The sequence below is a fragment of the Leptonychotes weddellii genome, chromosome 6 (genome assembly GCF_054177405.1).
Source record: "Leptonychotes weddellii isolate Sample4059 chromosome 6, ASM5417740v2, whole genome shotgun sequence".
Classification (NCBI taxonomy): domain Eukaryota; kingdom Metazoa; phylum Chordata; class Mammalia; order Carnivora; family Phocidae; genus Leptonychotes; species Leptonychotes weddellii.
In genome coordinates this window covers 78,172,716-78,198,940 of record NC_138374.1, presented here as the reverse complement: position 1 = coordinate 78,198,940, position 26,225 = coordinate 78,172,716, and the positions used below count along the sequence as shown (strand labels likewise).

Sequence of the window (26,225 nt, the reverse complement as noted above, 5' to 3'; positions counted from 1 at the left end):
GTAGGGTCAGGGTCTCGTTGATACCTACCCTGAATGGAAGTTCACTCCATCACGATCACACCACATATCGCAGCGCACACTATTCTAAACGTACCAGACAGTGTCTGTTTTTTTGGGTGGGAGTTACACAAAAACAAGCCAGCAGAATTCCTAAGTTTTGGGGTAATAGCTACTGCATTTAAAAAGATGTTTTGGAATATCTCAGTGAAATAAGTGAGAAATTAGAGGTTCCTTACATAGAGATGTGTGAAAGGTGCCTTATTTTATAATTTTAAAATCTTAATTTACAAATAATTAAGACAAAACTTTGTGGACTATAAAACAGAAGTGATTAAGTGTTAAAATCAATAGAGATTGTTTTGTTAGAGGAGCAAAATGTGATGAAAATGTTCAGATTACCCCAAAAGCAATAATTTATTAAGAGGAAAAAAATACATTTAGGATAGAGGTAATGATCTGGCTCTTTTCTGTTTAATAATCCAATTCACAAAGAAGAAGGCATCATACAATCACATTGGAAAAAGTCAAGGTTCTGGCTGAGTTTGCAAAAACTATTGACATTAATGAAAATATAAATATCAGAAAACAACTCTATAAGGAAGACATTGGTAGAAAACCGGTTAGTGAATGCTCTCAATTCACACACATCTAAAAGTATTCACTGCCCAAGAAATCCTGAAATGCCAGTTTTGTTTATACCAATTGATAGCAACGTTAAAAATATTCATGACATTATCAGTGATGAGTTACGAAGTTGAAAGAAACTGTCCTCGACTATCAAAAATGAAAACCACATTTTTATCAACTAGGCTGAACATTCCACAGGAAATGATACTACAAATAATTCTCACACGAAGAAGTGGGGAATCATTTTGCAAATCTCCAAATAATTGTGATCGGTTATTTACCTGAGCATACTCTTCCACTATTCTTACTTCTTCGGCCAAAATTTCTTCATCCTGTTTAACAAGCATCTGGACCTTCTCCACCACTTGTGAATCTTTCTCCAGTTTTTCCATTAGGGCTTCCTTTTCCTGAGACACACGGTTCTTTTGAGAATGAATTTTAAGAGACATGCTATCTCTTCTTTAAAGAGAAATTTGTTTCAAGAAAAATTCATAAAGCTCATTTCATTATTATAAAATTTACCAAAATCATCCTGAAATGTATTTGTTGAACAGACTAAACTGGAAAGGATGAATACAGCCAATATCATGTCCTCCGACACACGTCGAGTTTTAGAACACACTGCAGACTGCAAGCTACCACACGAGTTACATCAGGTTGATGTAACTAACAATGGCAGAATTATGCTAGGTGAGCTTTTACAACTAGTCGTGGGTCTGCTGTCACACTGAGTGCTTACACTGTGATTCTGTCACTATTGTTATTGTCTTGCCCATTTTACAGATAAGAAAGTTGAGGCCAACAGGGCTACCTGCTGCATGCTAACAAAGCTGGAATCCTAATCCATGTTCGCCAACTATGAGAGCCTCTGCTTCCCAACACTGCTCTGTATTACACCATAAAATATTTAAACAAGATTTCAAACCAGATATACCTTTGTTTTTTGTTCTATCTGTGGGCCAAGAATCAAGAGATCCTCTTGCATATCCGTGACAAGAGTGGTTGCTTCCAGGATCTTGGATAGACCCATATAAAAATGATTCCTGAGAAGGGGAAAAGTATTAAGAAGGCATAAGATGTAGTGAAATATCAGCAAGGCCAGATATACTGCAATCTTGTATTGGAAGACAACATGGTAAAGATGTCAATTCTCTGCCAAAATGATATACAGTTTAATGTGATGCCCCAAAGTTGCAGTATGATTTTTCTTTTGTAGATACAGACAAGCTTCTTCTAAAATTTATATAGAAAGGCTGATTAAAACAATTTTGCAAAATAACAGAGTGGATGGGACCTCTCTACCTGACTGTGAGACTGATTAGGTAGTGACAGTCGTCAGGACTAGGGTCTTGGCAGAGGGTCAGGCATGTTGGTCAACAGAACGGGACAGAGAAGCCGGAAACAAACCCACACAAGCACAGTCAACTAGCTTTTCACAAAGGTGCAAAAGTGATAGAGGAAGGAAACGTTTTCAACAAAGGGTGTGCAGCGACTGGTTATACAACACGAACCTGGACGTAAGCCTCATGCCTTACACAAAACTAAGTCAAAGTGGGCTGTGGAATGAAGGGTAAAAGATGGGACTATGCTGCTCTTAGAAGAATGCATAGGAGAAAGTCTCCAGGATCCAGGGCCACGTTCACAGACTTGACAAGAGAAGCATATCCGAGAAAGAAAAACAAATTTGACAAACTGGACTTCACCAAAATTAAAACAGAAACATTCTGTCCAGAGGATGACAAGTAACTGCTGGGATAAAATATCTGCAATCCATATATCGGACAGAGGACTCCTCTTTAGAACAGACAGCTCTCAAAGCTCGGCAAAGAGAAAAATCGAAAAATCCATTTAGAAAATGTGCCAATGCTACAGAGATGTTAAACCAAAAGGACGCCCAGGTGCATAGTGGCCCGTGGAGACACGTGTGATGTCCCGTGTGTTTGCAAGGACACGCGGAAGCTGGATTCCTCAGACTCGGCCACTGTGGAGCACTGGCATTTTCTCTACAACCCGGCATACACTTACTGTATGATTCAACGATCACGCTTCTGGCATTTCTCCTAGACGTGTTCCTAGTAGCTCCGTTCAGAACCGCTCTACCCTGAATGCAGCCCCAGCTCCTCCCGCGGATGAGGGGTTGCACAAACCGTGGCACGTCCATACCGCGTGGTGCTTACAGAAAGGATCAAACTATCAGTACGAGCAACAGCTCGATGGAATTCCAAGGCGTTATGCTGCTTGAAGCCAATCTGGTTCCCATGTAAGGGGGAGACAGAGACCAGACGGTGGCCGGAGGTGCTGGGGGTGGTCGGGGGGGGGGCGGCGGGCAGCTGTGGCCATGTGGCCATGGGCCAGTCCTGCATGTCCATTGCTGTGGCAGCTCCGCAAATCCGCACACAGGGCATGGGGCGTGGGGCCAGGGACACACATGTGCCAATGCCAGTGTCTGGGTTGTGGACAATGTAACGATGGGGGAACTGAGCGGAAGCTGTAAGCTGGACCTCTCTCTACTATTTTCCAACTTCCAGTGAATCTATTTCAAAGTGAAAAGATTTTTTTTTTTAAAAGAAGCAATAAGTTGAAAATTTTCCATTTACATATTCACTAGGATAAAAAATGGAAAACATACCAATTTGTAAGGAATAAAGTAAATAAGCACAATTACTGTAAAATCAGTGGACTACAGATCTGTCAGTCAACAAAATTTTAGTCCCAGCTCTAGCAGGAGGAGGAAAAAGCCTGTGGAAGAATCCGTTTCGACTTCTTGGCTTTCCTAACCTAAAAGGATGTCGTCAACCATGCCCTGCACAAGGTCAATGACACGGATGCTGCCGGGCATTTCCCACTTTGATCTAACCCTCGGACAGGTCCTCAAAACGTCTCATCCAGATTCCTACAATAGCTTTCAAATCTCTGTTTTGAGTTTTCTATCTCTCCAATTTATCCCCCATTCTAATACCAGAGGGATCTTCCTAAAATACACGTATTACTCACCTATGTAAACAGATTGTTATTTGTTGTGTTGCATATGTCGGCCACTGCCGACCCCCAAGAAGCAGGTGCTATTAACAATAAAATGAACTCTGAGAAACATTGAAAACAAAGTGGGGCTACTGAAGCTGAGCTCCCAGGGGAGCACACACGTAAGGCAGGCAGTTCGGGACTTACCTTCCCTATAAACGGAATGTTTTTTATGAGTTCTGGGGTGGGGGATAGACGTGGATTGGCTGTAAGGGACCCAGACCACACAATGAACCCTCCCCACTTTTTCTTCTCCCATGTCTCCCCCTGGGAAACGGGGCTGCAGGAATTGGCGAGTAGCGAAGAGGAGCTGGGGAGCAGGGACCGCTCACCTTCTCACGTGACAGATGTGAGCAGTTATGGAGAGCGATGGTAGAGACCATGTGTATAAGGGGACATCCTGGTCTGACCCACACATTGGGGGGGCTAGCACAAGGCATAGAAACCACCGAGCCACCCAGACAGATGTCTGGGCTGATGGTGTGCGTGAGGCATGGGCAAGCTGGGGAACAGAGGACGCAGCAGGGACAGGGACTGGTTGCACCGATCGCCATCTTGTGGTTGCAGATAGAGGGCAATCCCCCCGCCCCCCGTGGTGGGAAGGGGACACCTTGGAAACTTGGAAGGATCCTCTTATCTCTTGACTCCTGTGTGGGGGGCATCGGACCGATTTATCCAGACTGCCGTCATCACCCTCAGTTTAACCACCGACCAACAAAAAGCTCAACCTAAGGACTTGGAGAAAGCAGCCAGGAGCCCCTACCTCCAGGACTGGAGAGTCTTTACTTAATAGAACAAAGTTCACCTTTAAACTGACAGGATTCCTTGTAGCCTCACCGCGTTCACGGACTCCAGCAACGGCTCTAAATGGAGCGGACGTTGAATCTGCCATGCCCCACCCAGCCTCGTTAACAAAAACTTGAGAAAATGAGCCCCTGAGCTGTGTCCACATCAGGCAGCTGCTGAGGCCACCACTGCTTCTGGCCTCCGCTGGTCTGCCGGACGCAAACTAACGTCTCTAGCATGAGAGGTGAGGAGACACTTCCCTTGTCCTGGGCTTTCCGTGGCGCGTCTGAGGCTGAGTTATGTGTGGCCGCCAACGCGTCTGGGCGCACCCGGATTAACAGCATTCCTAACTGGCCTGGCTCCACATGGGGAGCCTGGCTGTGGCCTATCGTCCAGGCGGGAGTCAGTCACGGGCACCATCCTCCAGGGTCACTGAAGACACAGAATGGACTTGCTTCAAGCCCCTAGCAGTACGGTTAATTAGAGTGTCTCATTGGGTGGCCCCACTTCCTGTAGCAGGATGTAGGCCAGGCTGGAGGATGTCGCCGGAGGGCAGCAGCTCTGCCTGGGTATCCTGGCAGCCCCCATGCCCCGATGCAGGTCATGCAGGCCTCACTGCGACTGCTCGCGGTCTCGTCAGACCTCCTGTGGCCTCCTGGAGCACAGAGTGTGGGATGCTCATGGGCAGGCCGGTTCCGCTCACGTTCCTGTCCTCCCGGGAGGCTGTTAGGACACAGTTTCTGGTGTCGCTGGGGCTCTGATCAGGTCTGAGAGCTGCTGCCCCGTGTTTTCTCACCCACCTTCCCAGCGGCACCTGGACACAGTGTCCGCAGCACCGGGGCGTCCCGCTGTCTGTGACGCAGACATTGGGCTCCTGGTATGTTGGTGTCGTCCCTGGGATAAAGGCCATGACCGGTGGCACCTGCAGCTGCTCTGGTTTCCACGATGCGATCTAGCGACGGCTCGACACCCCCTCCCTGTCTCCACCGACTGGCAGCCTTAGAATGCCTCACCTCCTTGAAGGGCTTGTGCCACTGTTGCCCTTTCCCCTCACTGGAAAGGCAGCTACGGGCTCCTCTTTTGTGTTCGTGTTTCTTTCTACAAATAAAAGCACCGATTAAAAATATATATATATTTCTGATTTGGTCTCGAACTCTTACCTCTTTGTTTGCATTTCCTTCTCTCGTGACCTCAAAATGTGAGCAAACGTATCCAGGAACCGCAAGTAGCTACTGGGAGTGATGTAATAATGCCTACTTTCCTGGAAGTATTTTGTGTTCAAGTCTTTTATACTTTTGTGGATTTGGACACACATTGGGGCAAGTTTTTCTTTTAAGTTCTGCAAGATAATAATTTTTAAGAATCAAGAGAAAGCAATATAAATATACATAAAGAAAGAGAAAATAACTTGAAAGAGTTTATCATTCTGAGATATGGGGAGGTAGAAAAGGTCCTGGGTTAATGGGATCAAGAATAGAGAAGTCTTAGTGGTTTGGATGGTGTTAGGGTGGACGAAGCAACAATAGGGCCGGTGGTTAAGGACATGCCAGACTCATGCTACCAGGCTTTACCCTCATTTCTGCTGCAGCCATCCAAGGATTTCGGGGGCCATCACCAATGGCCTGGGTTCATGGTGCCTTTTTATTTTTTTAAATTTCCCATCTTCCTTTCCTAAAGTAGGTTATCAATTACAAGAGACTCCACCTCTCTTCCTTGAGTGAAGTAAAGCTGCAAAAATGTCCGTACATCCTCAAAGGATATAATGATATGTGGGTGGGAAAACTAGAGGAGAAAGTGCCCCTCGCTTAATTTTGGAGAAAATTCGGAGACAGGACTTAGCCCTGGTGCCCACCTCCAGCCCACCAAGGCGGCCAATCACCTGGTCCCCTTTAATCCAGCTTCATTTTCTTCCTGACTCTACCCTTGGCCTTCGCTTTTCCTGGACGCTTCCCATGTGAGGTCGCAGCCCTTTTCCAGGTGCCGCGCTGACTTCTGGGCTGCTCTGGGGTCTTCGGTGGGGCTGCACTTGAAAAGATTCGTACTTACTTCTGGACTCATGAATTCTGGGCTCATTTTGTGTGTGGTTCATTGTCGCCAAACCAGAGAGATTGACAGGGAGCACCCAGAAGGTTGTAGCGTCCTTACCATGGCACCTGGCGTGCCAACTGGAGGTTGGTCCCCTGCAGGGAAACCTGCTGCTCACCGCGACCGCAGGGCAAGACCGTGCAGAGACCCAGGCAGTGAGGAATCTGGGCATCTGTGACACAGGACGGGCCAGGGGGCTAAAGAGATGGGGAGCTGATAAAGAGTCAAGGCAAACACTTGACCTATTTCATAGTTTTGCCCAGAGCTGCCTATTTCCACCTACCCAGGATTCACTGCTATTCAGAGACATAATTCTGCCAGATGCTGTTAATAACCTGAAATCTTCCCTTGGATCAGATTTTTAGAAGAGGTTGTATTTACCTCTCTGTTCTTTAAATCCACCTTTTCTCTTAAGAAAGAATTGGCTACGGCAAGGAGAGCTTCTTCTGGCCACTTCTCATACCAGTCGATCGTGCAGGTGGTAATCATAGAAGGATAGGCTCTACAGTGCTGGCGAAAGGTCGGTCCTTCGGGACTCATGGTCATAAAAATATGAAGATTTTTATGGATCCTCTGAAAATTAATAAAGATATAAGTTGTTAAAATGGAATCCCCTGCTTTGGAAAAAATATTACATTAAAAATTACTAGAGGTGATCAGGTGCCCTCTGAGCGCCTTCTGAAGGAGACTGCAAGTCCCGTGGAGCTCTCTCGAGGAAAGAGGCCTGGTTCTGCCCTCCGTGACCCGGAACATCCCCTCTATGAACCAAGTCACACGAGTGGGTGTGGTGCTGGAGTTCTGTTCAGGAGGGGACCTTACATCAGATGGAGGCGGGTCTATTTCACTCTTTGCTCTGGGTTGGTGTGCCACTGAGATTCCCAGAAACTCAGAGTGGGAAGTGGTTGGAGGAATGAAAGCTGAAAGACATAGAGAGAAACAGACCGACGTCGTGGGCAGAGCACAAGGGGGGGCAGTAGTAAACCCCTGAAGGGTTAGCACTACGTGGTATTAGACCCGCTACGGTTTCGCAGGTCTTCAGCAAAGGGCTGGCTTCCCTGAAATCTCCCTGCCTCCTTCCCCCCACGAGGCCAGGCTGTGCGGCTACTGTTCCTGGCTCCTCGGAAGGACTGGCGTGGGCGGAGAGTCTCTCCTCATGTCCATCTGTCATGTTCAATGAAACCACATAACTGAAAGCAGCTTCAGTGAGTCAATGTTCCTTCCAACTCAAACAGTTCAATTTGTACAAAGTGGTAAGATGTTTGAGTATCAAGCAACCTATTTTGCCAAAGAAGTGCGGTAAAGCTGAAAGAAGAGGAAAGTGTAAGATTCTTTTTCCTCCTTTTTATCTTTAAAAAATGTATGAAAGCAAATCAAACTGCTCAATGCAGAATTCATACAACAGAGAAATGTTTAAATTAAAAATGAAGTTAGCTCTCTTTGCTTTACCCATCCCCAAACTCCTCCTTGAAGATATTCCATGTTAACGGTTTCAAGTACTCCTTCACTCATTACTGTAAGACACTTCAAATCATTTTTGCAAGTGTGGTATAAAGTAGACATATAAATAATTAAAACTGATTTCTAACTGGGATTCTTGGTTTATTTTTTTTTTATTTCTGGAGGGCACTGTTCTCCAATGAGAAATTCTTTGTTCTTCCTTGCCAATCACAATCTATATAAACCAATTTAGTAACAAGGCACTAGAGGGCCACAAGTTATCAGGATGACTGCATTTAAAAATATCACCCAATCTAATCATCCATTCACGTGACATTGTTCTCCCTCAATTGTGTACTCGATTTGTGGAATTTTTTACATCTTCTCGTGCCGGATCACTAAGTGTCCACTGAGGAGGGATGGTGGGCCAGGTCGATTTTCAGATGACTCCATCATTGACAGGAACTGGCCCGAGAAGTAAGTAGGCCTGCGGTGCTCTCCCTTGAAGGTCTGGTTTGGGCGATCCTGTCTCCTCTCTCTCTCCCCACTGAGCCGATGGCTGGTCATTGTGCCTTAAAGATGCAGAAAGCTTAGCTCGTTGGTCTGGACTGTCTCCAGACGGACCCCAATGCTGAGTTCCTTCTGAATATCACCTGCTCTGTCTGGATTATTTCTGTCTGTGCCCATCACCCCCTGGCCAATTCCAGGGCTATTCCAAGCGATGCAAGAATTTGGGTCTTTTGCCTTTACAGACTTGTTACCAACCGTGGTCAGGGAGGGAAGTCAGTGTAAGAAATAAGCCTGGTGTCTTATTTCTCTTGTCATTGTCTCTTGCTGTTATCATGTTCTTCAGACACTGGTAGCAGGCCCAGATCCTCGCTGACCTTGGATTTCCCTAAGGGTGTGGCGTGTCTGTGTGTGGGGATCTAGTCACTAGTTTTAACTTAAAAACTCATTTAAAGAACTAAAAAAAAAAAATTTATCCAACTTGAAAATCAGGTACAGAATTATAAACGGAGTCTACTTGTCATTTAACATGGCAATTTGGTAAAGCCAAGCCACAGAAGAGTACCTTTTGGAAGAATGCAAGTAGAGACTGCCTGTTATCAATGGAACCAGACTGTTGAGCAAAAGATCTCATCCTTAGTGCAATGGAATCCAGCTCCTCGTTTTCAAACAGGTCAAGTATATTCCTCAAATTGAGAATGTTGTTCAAATCCTCCAAAAACGACTCCTTAGATGAAACAGATACACATCAGGAATGAGTAAGTTATTTACGTTTTCCACTCTAAACATGCCAAATGGAGACCCAGGATAAAGAGCAGTGAAAGAGTTTTTATTAAAACATATGAGCATTTTGATTTTGAGAGAAAATCCAAGCTTTACTAAAAAAAAAAAAAAAAGCATCTTTAGCATCATCACCTCCTCAGGATACTCCTGAGACCCTCACGGGTTCCTGGTGTTTCAGGTGGGGAAGGAAAGCGAGTGGGAGGACCGTCTCCAGGGGAGAGCCGACAGAGCTGCCGAGGGGTTGGCTGATCTCCTGTCTCACCCACAACTGACGGAGAACCGATGGAGCTTCTTAAACACACTGATCATTTCCTCCTGCTCAGGGGGTTCGCTTACCTACCCCAGGGTGCTGCTGCCTCGGCATCTGCTTCATTCTACCAAGCAGCCTGCGGGGACCCTACACTCACACCAGCCCCTGGTGCAAGCCGCCCGCAGAGGGATGAGCAGGTGCTGACTGCTGGTAGGACTTCCCTGACAGCCTGGGCTCAGCAGCCATCCCACCTCCCACGGCCCGCGGGCCTTACACGCCCCTTAGACAGAACCCCCCATGGGCCTAGCCAAAACCCCTCTTTGGGTGTGAGTGGACCCATCTAGCCCTAGCGGGAGCCCAAGTCACGCCACCCACGGGCCCCGGATCCTGCCTCTCCTGGCCTGACCCTGCCCTGATCTCCCCGGGTGGCCCTTCAAGGCATGCTGTGTACTTCTTCCAGGACCTCTAAGAAACTTCTCGATTTCAATTTCTCTCATGGTCTTCTGTTGAACGGTGGATCCCCATCCAGCCCCCTGTGCTCCATTTAACAAATGTTAATTTAACAAGTCATAACACCATTTTTTGGATTCACATGGAAAGCAATGATATGGCCAGGAGAAAGCTGGAAAGTGGGGAGAAGAGATCCAGTGACCTTGAAGTCCTGAATGATATGGGAGTGGATAAGCACATTCAGCCCAGCTCCAACTGATAGTGCATTTCTGAAAAAATGATTTCTTAAATTATAACAGCAGGCTTCCAGCATGGGAGAAGTGACATCTTCTGAAATCCAGAGAAGTATCTGGCAGAAACCTCAAGCTGATGAACAGAGCAGGGTATTTAGATTTGGGAAAGGGAGGACATATAATTAAAGTGGAAAACTGGACACTCTGGAGAGCAGCAGATAACAACACAGCACCCGGACTTACTCTTGAAGTGCGATGTGCAAGAAAACCACAACCCTGGGGAGAGAGGCCCAGCATGAGGAGAGAAAACAAGATGCGAGTTTGAAACAACACTCATAACTACATGTGTCTGGAAATGTTGCCACAAAGAAGTAAATACAATCTGAAATGGCCCATGACGTTTAGGCTGTGGAAGGGCATAATTTATGCCAGATAACAGGTGAGAACAGTAGTTGGGTGATTAGCATTTTTTGCTTGTGTGTAAACCTTTTAGGGAAATACGTGAACTATAACTACAAGGAGAGTCCTAAATGTGACAGTGACGTTGGAGCAAGAGGACCGAGGGGAGGAACGGGAGTCTCGAGTGTGTGGCTGGCATGCTGCGGAGCTCATGCACACACAGTGTATTCAGATGACCGTGTTTTTTCCAAAACACAGACTCCACAACTAGTTCAGGTACGTGGACCAATTACTTCTCATTTGTCAATTAGAATGAAAATTGTAAAGACAGAAGATGCTTTTGCAGAACTCTCAGCAGCATGAGGACAAATATATAAATGCTGTCGGCTGGGAGTGGGGAGGACAGAAGAGCGGGAAAACCAGGGCAGGCTGGCAGGACTATACCTTCTTTTCAAATATTAAATGGGGGGGAGGAGCACTACTTAATGGCAAACGCTAGCAAACGCTAAAGACAAAAAGTACTTACCTGCTTTGGGTTTAAACTAGCAACTATCAGAGCAGTGGAGTTCCCTTCCAATCCTGCCTGAATGAAGGCCCTTTTAAAGTCTTCTTTGAAATCGATGTAGGCATAATTGTGGGACGTGGGCACCCGGTATAGTTGGCACTCTGTCAGGTAACAGGCCAGAGCAGCACAGGTCTCCTTCCCACAGCCGTCTATGCCAATCTGTGCGAGAAGAACAAGCCAACATACTGTTCCTACGTACGTCCCAGACACATTGCAATGCATGGTTTCCTATCACCAAAATACATATTTTTATAACCTTTTCGGGAAATACGTGAAATATAACTACCGTATTTATCAAAGTTCTATAGGGCTTTCATATACATTCAATATTTTCACCTTTTCTCTTTATAGTCTCTTGAAATATATGAGACAATTTGACTGGAAGGAACAATAACACAATCTGAAAAATAGCATCGACAGGTTATAAATCATTACATTACTGCCAGTATTTGACTTTTCATTTAGAAGAATTTAGATAGGTCTCTTCCTATTTATTCTGAGCAATAACCACTTAGGTGCTCTTTGGTAATAACGACAAAGTATTACCTTTTTTAGCAGCTTTGCTGAGGTGTAACTTACAGGCTACACCTCTTTTTATGTATATAATTCAATGATTTTTAGTAAATGTACAGGTTTGCAACCAGTAAATCCAGTCTTAGAATAGTTCTGTCCCCCAGGCCTGTTAGTAGTGAGTCTTCACTTCAACCCCAGTCCCGGGCAACCATTAGTATGCTTTCTGTCTACAGATTTCCTATCCATTGAATAGTAAATATGAAGTCTTTTGCATCTGCCTCCTCACTTAGCATGATGGTTTTGTGGTTCTTGCATGTGGTAGTGTCTATTAGTAGTCTGTTCCCTTTTATTGCTAAATAGTATCCTACTGGATGGGACCTACTGATGGGATACTTGGGAGTATGTCCACTTCACGGCTATTCTAATAATGCTCCCGGAACACTTACGTGCAAGTCGTAAAGTGAACGTTTGCTTTACTTTCTCTTGTGTCGATACAGACAAACGGAACTGCTCTGTTAAAGGGTAAATTGGGGTTAACTTTATAAGAAATGGTCAGACTGTTTTTCAAGGCAGTTGTACTATTTTACATTCGCGCCGGCCACATGCGCAAGCTCCCGCTTATCCACAACCTTGCCAACACTTGATATAGCAGTCGTGCAAGTGCATGCGGGCTGATATCTCCATGGGCTTTCAGATCGCCTTTCCCGAATGGTAAATGATGGCAAGTAGTTTTCTCATAGGCTTATTCCCATTCATGTCTCTTTGGTGAAATATCTAGTTAAATCTTTGGTCCACTTAAAAAAATAAACTTTTTGATTTTAGGAGAGCTTTTGATTTACAGTAAAATTGCCAAGATAGAAAAGAGAATTTCCATACACCCCACATCCAGTTTCCCCTACGAACATCGACCTAGTAGGATATACTTGTTCTCATTAAATGAAACAGTATCGATCCATTATTAACTAGAATCCCTACTTTATTCAGAGTTCCTTAGTTTTTACCTAACATCCTTTTTCTGTCCCAGGAGATATAACTAGTAAACATAATGTGTTTACTAGTTATATCTCCTGAGGCTCCTCTTGACTGTGATGGTTTCAGACTCTCTTTGTTTTGTTCTGATGACATTGACGGGTTTGAAGTGTGCTGGTCAGACATTTTGTAGAATGCCTCTCGGTTGGGGTTTTCTTGATGTTTTCCTTCTGACTAGACTGGGGTTATGTGTTTCTGGGAGGGAATACCACGGGGATAAAGTGTCATTTATCAATATGATTTATCACTGTTGATGCTGACCTTGGTCACCTAGATAAAGTATTGTATGTCAGCCTTCTCCATTGTGAAGTTACTGTTTTCCCCTTTCATAATGCATCCTTTGGGAAAAATCACTAATAGCTCACAGTTAAGGAGTGCGGAGTTATGCTCCAATTTTGTATGCTGACCTTTGCATACACACATTCCTATAAATGTATGAAACCATATACATGAAGCCAAACAGGAGTTCAATTGCTGTCTTCAACTCTCATCCATCACCATATGGCTCACTCTAGCCTCTTGCCCTCGCTTATCTGTAAGCTCCCACTCCAACAGTGAGAAACCTGCTCCCACCACCTGCCATCCTTTACTTACTCAGTTGTATTATATATATGCACAGTGGTATCAGAATGGTGACCTCACTCCCACAGGAAACCACTTTATTAGCTTACATATAGTTTCTTTTGCCTTTAGTCTTACAGACTCCACTCCCTTCCAAATTTCCTTAGGTCAGTTCCTTTCCTTTCCACCCTCTTCAGGGAGACTGTTGCACACACTGTGACACAGTTTGGTTGTTTCGTCACATTTTGCATTCCATCCTGGGATTCCCCAGACCTCCTAAATGACTCTTTGGAACTTCCATACACTAAGGTTCACTCTTTGTGCTGTGAAGTTCTACGGGCTTCGACAAATGTGTGGTGTCATGTACTCATCATTACAGCATTGCACAGAATAGTGTGCTCGAATATCTTACATTTCACCTTCCTTCCTCTCTCCAAACCCTTGGCAACCACCAATCTTTTTACCATCACCATAGTTTTGCCTTTTCCAGAATGTCATATAATTGGAATCATACAGTGTGTAATATTTCCAGACTGACTTCTTTCACTTAGCAATATGCCTTGAAGATTTGTCCATGTCTTTTTGTGGCTTGATACCTCATTTCTTTTTATCTTTGAATAATATTCCATTGTACCCCAGTTTATCACTTACTGAAGGATATTTTGATTGTGTCCAATTTTTTAATAAAGTCGCTGTAATTACACATGGGAAGGTTTTTGTGAGGATGTAATTTTTCAAATATGTTAGATATATATAGGAACATATTGCTAAACTATATGGTAAGGCTATCTTTAGCTTTGTAAAAAACCACCAAGCTATCCTTCCAAGTGACTGTGCCATTTTGCATTCCCATCAGCAATAAACAAGAGTTCTTGTTGCTTTGTACCCTTGCTAGCAATTCCTACTATCTGTTTTTTGTTTTTTTTTAAATTTTGGTCACTTTAATAGGTGTATAGTGATTATCACATTGTTTTCCCTAACAACAAATGATATTGAGAATCCTTTTATATGATTTTGTGAGATGTCTGTTTATTTTTAATTGGGTAGGTTGTCCTTAGGATTTTCTATAAACAGGATCATGTGGAATGTGAATAAAGACAGTTTTACTTCTTGTAAAGTAAGTATCTGGATGCCCTTTTTTCCTTTTTCTTATCTAATTGCACTGGCTACAAACTCCAGTATAGGGTTGAATAGAAATTGTGAGGAAAAAATGTATCTTTGTTTTGTTCCCAGTCTTAGAGGAAAAACATTTAGCCTTTCATCATTAAGTATTAAAGTTTTTCATAGATGCCTTTTATTAGGTTGGTAAACTTCCCTTCTATTCCTTTTTGCTGAGAGTTTAAAAAAATCATTGATGGTATTGGATTTTATCAAACATATTTTCTGCACATATGATCATGTGGTTTTGCCTTATATTCTATTAATATGGTGCATTATATTACTGCTTTTGGATGTTAAGCCAAACATGCAGTCCCAGGATAAATCTCACTTGGTCATGACGCATGATACTTACATGTTGTTGCATTCTGTTTGCTAATATTTTGTGTGGGAATTTTACAACTATATTCATAAGGGATATTGGCCTGCAGTTTTCTCTTGCCGTGATATGTCTTGTCCAGTTTTGGTATCAGGTGATACTGGCCTCGTGGGTGAGTTGGGAGCTGTTCCCTCCTCTATTTACTGGAAGGGTTTGTGAAGGATTGATCTCATTCTTCCTTAAATGTTTGGTAGAATTCTCCAGTGAAGCCATTTGACCAGGAGCTTTTTTTTCCATGGGAAGTTTTCAAATTCCCAGTTCAATCTCTTTGTTTAGGTCTTTTCAGGTTTCCTATTTCTTTAGCTCAGTCATTTGTGTCTTCTTCCATTTCATCTAGGCTATCCAATGTGCTGGCACACAGTTGTTCACATTATTCTCTTATAATCCTTAATTCCTGATTTAAAAAATTTTAATAATGGATTCTTCTTTCTCTTTTTTTTCTTGGTTTGTCAATTTTGTTCATCTTTTCAGAGAAAAAAAGCTTTGGTTTCACTGATAATCTCTATTGTTTTTCTGTTCTACTTTCTTCTCTCATCTTTATTAGTACCTTCTTTCTGCTTTGGGGTTTAGTTTTCTTTTCTTCTGTAGTTTCCTAATGTGGGAGGTTAGGTTATTTGAGATTTTTCTTTAAAAAAAAAAAATTTAGGCACTTATAGCTTATATACATTTCCCTCTAAGCACTGCTTTGGGTATGTTGTGTTTTCACTTATCTCAAAATATTTTCTAATATCTCTTGTGATTTCTTCTTTCACTCATTGGTTATTTGGGAGTATGTTGTAAAAATTCCACATATTTGTGAATATTTCAAATTTCTTTCTTTCTTTCTTTTTTTTTTTAAGATTTTATTTATTTATGAGAGAGAGAGCATGAGCAGGGAAGAGGGGTAGAGGGAGAGGGAGAAGCAGGCTCCCCACCCAGCAGGGAGCTCGATGCAGGGCTCGATCCCAGGACCCTGGGATTACGACCTGAGCCGAAGATAGCCACTTAACCGACTGAGCCACCCAGGCACCCTCAAATTTCTTTCTGTTATTGATTTCTACTTTAATTCTATTGTGTTCAGAGGACATACTTTGAATGACTTCAATCCTTTTAAATGTATCGAGGCTTGTTCTATAGTCTGGCACATGGTCTATGTTGGAGACTGTTCCATGCGTGCTTGAGAAGAATGTGTATTTTGTTTTTGTTGGAAGGAGTCTATCTATGTCAATTAGGTCAAATTATTTGTACAGTATTATTGACATATTTATATCCTTGTTGATTTTGTATCTAGTTGCTCTAGCAATGATTGAGAGTGGGGTTATCGAAGACTCCAATCATTGCTGCTGAACTGCTTATTTCTCTCTCTTCAATTCTGTCTGTTTGGCTTCACATATTTTGGGGCTTAGCTGTTAGGTGTGTGTGTTTAAACTGTTGTATCTTTCTGATGATTGATGCTTTTTTATCATTATAACATCTTTCTTTTCTCTTGAACACTTGTTTTTTTTCCCTGAAAGTCTATTTTGTCTGATATTAGTATAACCACTCCAACTCTCTTATGGGAATTATTAGCATGAATTATCTTTCTCCATCTTTTCTTTTTTCTTTTTCTTTTTTTAAAGATTTTATTTATTTATTTGTCAGAGAGAGAGAGCACAAGCAGGGGGAGCAGCAGGCTCCCTGAGGGAGCCTGACACAGGGCTCGATCCCAGGACTCCGGGATCATGACTTGAGCTGAAGGCAGATGCTTAACGACTGAGCCACCCAGGCGCCCCAGTAATGTTTACTTTTAACAAGTCATGTATGATATGCTTTTTACTTCTTTATCTATTCAACTAATCTCATTTGAATTGACCAATCTAGATCATGATTATTTTTTTAAATCTGTTTTAAACATTCTTCATCAAGTCATTACGCTCCCTCCGGCTGCTTCTCCCTGCTGAAGCTGCATAGGCTAGGTCAGCTTCCAGTTATATTACCATTTTACACAAGTGAATCCCAGTGCAAATCTATCGATCTATTGATGATCTTTTTTTTTTTTTTTTTTTTAATCGGATTTGAAGATGTTTATTGCATACTGGTTTGATGAATCTATTGATGATCTTTAATTGGGCAAAGTAGTCACAGGATCAGAGAGGAAACAGGGACTTGCCATGCTTTGCCTTGTATTTTTAACAGGGGCTCTGACAGGATGATAGGGTCATGAGAAAGCATTGTTAAAGAGGCAAGTTTCTAGTTGAGCGTTAGGTCTTTAAAAATTGCTCTGAATGCATTCTCAGGATTTTAGAATTGACAACTCTTTGTAAACTCACTTGTTATTAGAAAAGAAAGTCACTTTGTGGTAAAAGAAGCAAACAGAGTATGTACCATTTGGGAGTTAAAAAATAATCTATTATTAACTGAAACAGACAAAATCATAGATCTTATAGAGCTTATGTTCTAAATGTGGAGACAGGTAATACATAAATGAAAAGTTAAATACGTAAGATCCAATAACGCTAAGGTCTAGGGAGAAAAGGCAGAATAAAGGGACAAAGTGACAGGGGCCGAGGGGAGGGGAGAGACAGGGGAGGCAGGAGTCCCGGGGGCTGTGGTAGTGGCTCGGGTAGGGTGGAGGCAATCAAGATGTGTACGAGTGTGCTTTTTAAATACAGCTATTTCGGAAGCTGTATTTCCAGGATGTATTGACGGACTGAGGGTGGGGTGTGACAGAAAAGCGTCCAGAATGAGGGGTTCCTGGGTTTCTGGCTAGAGCGGTATATCTATGTTGGTGCCATTTATGAGATGGGCGAGGTTAGTAAAGGAATAGTTTCAATGGAGGAAATATTTGCTTTTGTATTTTTGCTTTAATTCTATTTTTCAGTTTTTAATTCCTTTTAATTACTCTTAATGCATGTCTGTTCAAATAAAGCTCTAGTAGTTCTGAATGCAAAACAAGTCTTTTTGGGAAAAAATGATGTGAATTAAATAACTAGTTATAAATAACAAAAGTATAAAATACATAAATAATAGGTATAAGCAATAGCTTAAATGTTCATAAATACCGTGATTCCTATAATTGGCTGCGTGTGTTGGATTTTATTTAGCCTTCTGAAAGCTTTTGTCTACTCAGGTTGTTTGGGGATTTGCCAAGAATTTATCTCCCACTTGTTTTCATGAGAAGTAGAATTTTGTGCAAAGACTCAGTTTTAAATCCATATTCCAGGAAATGTACTGTTTTCAAGGTCAAGATCCACCTGCACAGACACTACATTGGTGCTGAGGATATGCTAGAGATGCTGCCAGCTCCGTCACTTCTAGTCACATCAAACGCTTCCAAAAACAAGCATTTTTATGTGCTGATAAATTTCTTATGCAAACTCTGGAGAGGAAGAGCACGTTGTGTGGGACTCAGTGGCTGCAAGCTTTCACAAAGAGAAAGTCTGCATAAGTAAAACTTTTGTAAGCAAGGTAGATTTTATCAGATTCCCTCAATTGTTATTTTGAAACTTAAATGTATTTGAACAATTTAAACTCCTACCAGTAACATGTGACCCCCTGGCTGCCGAAGGACCCTCGCAGCTCTTGCGATGTGTTCTATGGCTTCCTTGAAGAACACCATGGAATGAAAAATCTAGCAGAGGAAATGGGACAAATAAAGTGCTTACAGGCATAGAAAAATCAAAAGTTCACTGCAGTTTTACATACAAGGATCCGGGAGTGAGACTGACGATTTTCGTAATCCAGCAACCTAGACCCACTAAACTGGTTTACATTTCTGAAAAATAAATTTGCATAATGAGGAGTACCTATGCCAGTATTGCCGTGAGCAAGACCGGGGGAGTCCCAGGCTCGAGGGAAGAGAGGAGGAGGAGAACAACAGCATCGGGGCTGTTCTGCTGCTGCTTTATCTTGGGTGGGACTCGTGGTGAGGAAAGAGTCCCAGGAGACGGGGTGGCGGCATTTGTGATTCTGTTGGGGCCCCCGGTCCGACACCTGTCTGCCCAGGACAGCAGTGGCAGGGATGCTGCTCCTTGCTGTTGCCCTGGACACGCAGGGGCAGAGGGAGAGAGAATTGCAAGCAGACTCCCTGCTGAGCGCAGAGCCTGACACCGGGCTCGATCCCACGACCCTGAGATCACGATGTGAGCCGAAATCAATTCGGACACTTAACCGACTGAGTCACCCAGGCACCCCTCTTTCTCTCACTTGCTCACACGTCTTGAAAATATCTGTTGTGAAAGAAATATACCCATCCATGTGTGTGTATAACACACACACACACACACAGCACTCCTCAGAGTCTACACAGTGCACGTCTGTACGTACCTCCAAAGACGTGGAGCTCAACTTCTTTTGGAATTCATTCAGCACGTTGGCAAGTCTATTATAGTCATTGGTATTCCGATAGATCTTTTTCCTATGAGGCTTGTTTATATCCAAGAAATCCACAAATACAATTGAGTCGTTCATCAGTTTTTCTTTGGTCCATTGAATCTATTGTAAGATCATCATTTAAGAGTATGTGTTAAGAGCCAGATTCTACTTGTTATCAAAACGAATGGAACAGATCTGTATCAGAGACACTCTTGGCACAACAGATCCAGGTAAGCCTTGGGGGCTCTTTCCCTTTGCTGTGCTATGGAACCTGTGGGCCCTTTCTCAGAATACGTACATCTGGTGCCATACAAGGGTTGCAAAGGAGACCGAATACATTGACCTGCGCCTCCCACTAGGTCTCAGCAGCCCCACCCCCACCCCCTTCAGGTGTCCAGCGCTGGAAATTCCCAGCAGGCACCCAGGAGATGAGGTTGGGCGGCAGGATAACATGACAGGTAAGAGGATATCAGGAGTCCGATCTCCCCGGTTTGGATGACTCCACCACTTAACTAGCTATGTAACCTGGGGCAAGTTCTTAGCCCCCTCTGCCTCAATTTCTTCATCTGTAAAGTGAGGATAACAGCAGGACCTCCATCGCAGAGGTGTTATAGAGACTAAGATGAGCAATGATATAGAAAGCTCTGGAAACAGTGTCTGGCACATTGTAAGTGCAACAATTGTTAGCCTTACCACATTTTATTTTTCAAAAATGAAAATAAGCCAAACTGATTAAATGATACCATATAAATGCAAATTCTCAGAGGACTAATTTATATCTTTATGTCCTTAAGGAAGATGGGTCAATATGTCTTTACTCTGGGGTCTTGCAGCGGTTCCTGCTGTCCGTCCACAGGGCAAGCCGTGTGTCCCTGAAGCATGTGCGAGCTCATGTCCTACCGCCTCTGCATCTATTGCTTGTTCGTCCGGCAAAGTCCAAAACCTGGACTGCCCTGCCATTTACAGGAGGGAGTTTGCAAACTTCACCCGGGGGGGTGGGGGAATGATCTCTCTCTAGTTATGTTAGCAAAGTCCCTCCCTTCCTCCCAGTTATCCTTAACAAGCACCACTGAGAGGAAGGAAGGATGCTGAATTCTGGTGATTAGGTAGAGATAAAAATCAATGACTTTGTTCTCATAGAACCCACAGGTTAGAGAGAGAGATAACTAATTACATTATAGTAAGTTCTAGGATAGGAAAGTCCACAGTCCTGGGAGAACACAAAGAAGGGACCCTCAAACTGGAAAGGGGGTGGTGTTGGCCAGCGACATCCACTGAAAGAGGAAGCGTGAGCTGAATCTTGAAGGCTGGCCAGAGGGGACCCAGGGGTGTCGAGGCAGAGGCAGGAGAGACCACGGACGCCAACGCCGCATTCCAGCTGGGACGTGGGGCTGAGGTGCCGAGGTTTCCGGTGTGGTCACGGAGGTGGGCAACATCAGGCCAGGGCACCGGGAGGTGCAGGGAGCACAGCAGGCAAAGACCGGGAATGGTTTTGCAAGTGGTTTTGTGTGTTGAGCATGAAGCACCCCGAACACCGTGAGCCAGACTTGGAAGACAAACCAAGGTTTAACTTTAGAGCTCAGGTTCTTTCTGCCGAACCACCTGTCTGTATCTGAAATGTAGACAGAAAGTCCAGTTCTTGCCCACAGCTTACATTTATAGAGTGCTTACTGTATGTCAGAAACTGTTCTAGACACAAAGGGGTGCCGCTGATTCTCAGCACAGCCTACAAGTGGGTATGGCTGCTACCCCAACTTCAAAGATGAGGGAACGGAGACATGGGGGATCCCCTGCTAGGGCTCCACAGCTGCTCAGGGGATGGGCTGGGCTTTGAAGGTGGGCAGGGCCCATGGGGGTAGCCTCTATATTCAAGTGCTTCTCAGGTTGCCAGGGAAGAAAAGCGGGAATGGTACCCAAGTGGGCTGGGGAGTCTAGTCTCTGAGCAGGGGAAACGGGGTAAAAGTAGGGACAAGAGGGGTCTGAAGCATCAATGAAGAGCAGCAAGGACAGCAAGGACATCACCAAGGACAGCAGGCCAGGTCTGAGGGACTCCACAAGCGATTGGAGGTGTGCTGGTCTAGCAGGTGGGAAAGGATCACCCCTGTGAGCTCAGCGGAGACATGGGAGGGTAGGGGCTGTGCGCTGACATGAACAATCACATCAAGGAGGAGCTGGGCTGGGCTGAGAGCAGAGAGCTCTCATCTGGGCTGAAGAGCAGAGAGCCTGGACTGCAAGGAAATAATGATGGGAGTGTCTCGAAAGTATTTTTTAAAAGCTTTCTGGATTTGGGACTAGTCTTAAACATACATATGTACACGTACACAGTACACACACACACACACACACACACGAACGCAGATCTACATATATGTGTATACACTGCATTCTGAGTTTATGTGCATGTCTGTATCTCTAGGTATAAGGTTCATACCCAAAAGTCTTTTTTTTCTCTGTTGTGAATTCATTATATTTCCTGGGCTCTTATGAACAGGACGAGAGAAAGCAGCACCACCAAAGAAGACAGAAAAGGAAGGAGGAGTCACCTCTGGAAGGAATTCCGAAGGACCCCGCCCCCCCCAATTCTCTCGAGAGGAACTCACACCGCGGCCTCGTGAAGGCGCTGAACTCGCCCCTGTGCTTCCCCACCAGCTTGTGGTGTGGTTCAGTCTCCTGAACTGCTCTCCTTCCTTCTGGACTGGGAGCCCAGGGGCTCCGTGGAGACCAAAGTTCAAGGCGCTGGAGCTACGGGGACTGAGCGCTTCTGCCAGGCCTGGAGAAACGTGAGCTGTGTCAGGGCTTGAAGGCCAAACGCACGAGCAAGGGCATCAAGACTTTGTCATTTCCATCCCATCAAATCCATGTTCATTTAGACATTATCAAGTGGAAAATGGGATTGTTAATGATATTAATAATGTTGTTATTAATATTATAGAAACGCCTGAGGGCTTTTAGGAAACAACACTTTTGCCTGAGATACCATTTAAAATAATTTTTAAAATATAGGTTTACCTGAAAATAAGTCTCAATTTCCTTTGAGAGAAGTTGATAGAAAAGCCCTTTTTCGGTATATTCCATTAGGCGATCGTGAAACACTCGGGTGGCTTCGTGAACTAAGAACAGAGCCGCCATCTGTCTGGAATTAACGACGACCTTCTCGGCTTGCAGCAGTCCCAGGAGGAGCTATTAGGGATTGAAACCTAAGGTTTATTTTGAACATTAGCAGGTAGTCTGTGAAGCAGAGGCTCAATTTGTTCAGGTTTACGATTCCATACAAACAGAAGCGATGATCTGAGGTGAGAAGTGTCCATTTCTCCAAGTGATAAACTTGATTTTTGATGAGATGGGCAGGTTGTAACTCAGAGAAAACTGGCATGGCACACCCCCCCGGAGGGAAAGGGGCTAAGGCCCCCTCGGCCGGGCCCAGTGGAGGCCTCACCGGCTCGGGAAGCCATGGGTCCTGACCACTGGGGCTGACTTGGAGCCAGGGGTGCAGGTGGTGACCGGGACATGCTTCTTCATGCAGGCATGTTCTAACATTCTGAATTGGATTAAAAGAATTTATAACCCATTTCAAACATGATAAGCACTATTTTGGACCACAGGTCCATGGCAAGGAGAGAAAGACCGAATTCAAAAATTGCTTTTCTTAATGTTTTAATTCTGAAAATTATTTGATCAAGGCTAGTGACTGAGTCAGCATGGTTGGCAACATTTCCTGTTATAAAAAGCAAGACTCGTGGGAAATGCAAGCATATTTATGAGATGCATACAGGCTTTCATTTTCTGAGAGCTGCACTAATATCTCAGAAATAAAGCAAAACCAAAAGCCGTGTAATACCCTTGCCACTGCTTTCCCTGCTGAGACTCTCAGCCAATATTCTAACAGTCTGTGCGGCTTCATCACTGAATTCTTGCAGGGCATTGTTTTAATGATTCTTTTTAAATGGCTCATGGGATAAACTGCTAATAAACAGCAAAACTCATCAACTTGGATTTCTTTTTCCCCCTTCTCTAACAACTGAATGTTGACAGTGGAGCAAAGAGGAGAGAGAGAGAAAGAGAGTCAATTCAGTAAAATTACATTTCCTCAACTTACAATTTAAAGTTAAGCTAAAAAATGGATTTTAAAACACACCTTAAAGATATCTCGGAGATTAAAGAGGTAGTGGCATTTTGCTGGGGTTGGCAACATGTTCTGACATACTTGATAGTAGACAGCGAGAGAACAAGATATTATCTGATCCTTACTTTTCTGAACGTTGGATGTGAAGTTATTGATGGAGAAATACATTCCCAAATGAGCCTTTAAAAAGAAATTTTATAGTCAGCCTCAAAGTTTAAGCACAGTTTCTTCCTAATTAATCCCTACTAAAAAGGAGATGAGTGTACTATCATGGAGGATTTATGACATTTAAAATGTTAGTAATTAGAATCCACTTTAAACCAAACAGACTAATACAAAGACACTGCAAGGGTCGCAAACCGGGGAAATTCTCCTTGGTCCGAGTTTGGTGAATGATCTAGAGGCAGGTGTTGCTGCGCTCTGGGGACAATTTATGCCCCACCTGAATGTGTACTGGGAGTGCTGACAACTGTCCTGCCCCCTTGCTCTCCAGGAGAGGTTACGAGATGGAATATAAGGTGACAGAATTATTTTCTCATTTTGGGTTGGTGTATGTATATATATTCTTCTACATTAGGATTAAGAGTCAGATGCTTAACCAACTGAGCCGCCTAGGTGTCCCTCAAATTTATTTTTCTCATCAAACTAGATTTCAAGTCAAGCCATTTTTCTAATCAGATATTTCAGATTTTCTTACTTTGTATTCTACAAAGAAACAAAGAGAACAAACCAGGATAGCAGAACTCTAGGCGAGCTTGTTAATAATGCAGACTCCTGAGCTCCATCCCAGATATGCTGGATTAGGGTCTTTGAGAATGAAGTCGTAGGATGCACATCTTACCCATGCATTAAACGTGTGCCACATGTATTTCTAATGCACACTGGCTTATGTTTCAGTTATTTAGAGGCAAATTACAACCACAGGCCAGAAAGGGGCGGCGGGGGGGGGGGAGGACAAAACCCATCCCCTTGAGGGAATTTTCTTTCAATATCAGTGGTTTTAAGTTTTCACATCTTCTCTTATACTATGGAATTAAAATTCTTGTTCAATAGAAAATGAACTGACTGCATTACCTGGAAAATAGCGCGCAGGGCGCTCTGTGGAGGATGAGGCAGCACCAGGACAGAAAAGTGTTTGAGGAGACGCGGGCTGACATGCCTCCTGACTGCTGCAGGGCCGCAGGCTGCCACTAGAGAAAGATCTTGAATGTTCTGTGGGAAGAGTGAAAAGGGCGAATACATGCATCTGTAGAAAGTGAAATATCACCCATTTCTCAGTCCCTAGTGAACAGAAGATTTCAATGTTTAGACGAAAAGATGATTTACTGCAAAAACAAAACCTGTGACCACAATAGAAATTGATCTTCTTAGAAGTAACCGAAACCCTCAAATGCAATTTCGAGACAGCTTCCTTCTAGGAGACTTTCTAAATGTCATCAAGCCATAGCCTGACTTTGAAAAAGCAATTACTGGACACGGAGCAACATGCTGAGGCGAGTGGAGGACTCTGGTGATGAGGGAGGGCTCAGGAGCACGGAGCGAGTCCCCAGGGAAGCCAGGGTTGTGAGGGTCACGGCCCGTGGACACACCGTGCCTTCGGAGCGCTGCAGAGCTGGCCTCGGTCCTGCAGACCGGCTCACGGGCTCATGGCGGGCTTTGTAACAGCTTTGTAACAGGCCGGACCCCAGCCACAGAAACCCTACAAGAGGCCAGTCTCCTGGATTTTCCCTGCCCGGGCTGCATCTGGATTCTTCTCTTGGCTGCGGGATAACGGGTGGTTCACATAGTCTGGTGTCTGAGCCGACAGGGTGGCGTCCAGGATCCCTGGCCCAGGTTTGTCTGAGACGTGAAACTGTTTGTAATGCAGCCGTCTAATTCCACAGACAAAGTCAGTTCTTGAGCGCAGGGCTCGTGATTTCCAGAGAAGGAACCAAGTAAGGAGACAAGTGCATTTGCTTTTTCAAAAACTGCAGCCATTCTGACTAGTTCGAGGTAATGGAAACAACAGCCCAGGAATACCGCCCTGCGAATCTGTTGGACTGTGCAGTGCTATGGAACATCCCTGATCAGTGATCTTGCAGAGAAAGACGCAGAGCACTCTTACACAGACAGTAAGATGCACGTGCTGGGGCGCATTTTCGCTAGCTTTTCTCCTATGTGTTCACTGATGCTGCATAACCTGATGAGCTGCTGATGTGATTAATAATGGTGAGCATTTGACTCAGAAATTAAACCTACATGGCATACTTGGAATTTTCACTAACAGCGAATCCTATGGAGCCGTGTGGAATGACAAAGATGTCTTCGGCACGGTTCAGGTAGGGTTTCTGATGTGTTCTGTGTGTTCATCCCAAGTGTCTCAACTCACTCAACTCGGTTATGAACATTTAGTTCATTGTTAATGGGAACAAAATCTTTGTATATGCTGTACCTTCCAAGCGTTCTTCTCAGTGTTGTACAGACCTCCCATATCTAGTAACTGCCTGATCAGTTCCAGGGGTGGCTGAGCTCCGGACGTATCCGGTTCCGGTACGTTCAGATCATCAATGAACAGGACAATCTTGAGCAAGACAAAAGGTTTTAAAACATATCACTTGGTGTTGCCTTTCCTTCAGTTACACATTAGGAATACTAACTACACTATGGTGTAAGAACAAAGTTATATGAAACGACATGCCTGTTTTTCTATTCAAAAGCAGGAGACCAAATTCCTTTTTGAAGAGATGACTTTAGACAACAGTAAGTTTTCAAAACAGCGGCCACCCCCAACAAGGCTATTCTCTTGGTACCTTTCCCTTAGGCTTGTCTTCCTCTTATCGTCATGTTAAAAATAAGACAACAGGCCCCAAATGGGAGTCCCTGGTAAGCCCCAGGCCACCCAACCCAGACTTAATGACAGCTTCGGCTCTCCCAGAAGGTATCTGAAGCCAGTCACTCAGCTCTAGGGAGGTCGTCCTGACACACCCTGCCACCCCCAGGGGGAAGGT

The 26,225-nt window shown here is 44.0% G+C and overlaps 1 protein-coding gene across 1 annotated transcript in view; it reads right to left on the bottom strand.

Moving 5' to 3' along the window:
- DNAH14 (dynein axonemal heavy chain 14) overlaps positions 1–26,225 on the bottom strand; it is a 305,056-nt gene that overhangs the window by 87,894 nt on the left and 190,937 nt on the right. Inside the window, exons 47-58 of the mRNA XM_081823173.1 lie at positions 25,670–25,798; positions 24,313–24,450; positions 23,251–23,418; positions 22,125–22,295; positions 19,068–19,235; positions 18,280–18,372; positions 11,105–11,302; positions 9,029–9,190; positions 6,901–7,092; positions 5,595–5,773; positions 1,562–1,670; positions 909–1,034 (exon numbers count right to left, since the gene is read on the bottom strand). Coding sequence (XP_081679299.1) covers positions 909–1,034; positions 1,562–1,670; positions 5,595–5,773; positions 6,901–7,092; positions 9,029–9,190; positions 11,105–11,302; positions 18,280–18,372; positions 19,068–19,235; positions 22,125–22,295; positions 23,251–23,418; positions 24,313–24,450; positions 25,670–25,798 — 1,833 coding nt within the window. The remainder of the gene's footprint in view (positions 1–908; positions 1,035–1,561; positions 1,671–5,594; positions 5,774–6,900; positions 7,093–9,028; positions 9,191–11,104; positions 11,303–18,279; positions 18,373–19,067; positions 19,236–22,124; positions 22,296–23,250; positions 23,419–24,312; positions 24,451–25,669; positions 25,799–26,225) is intronic.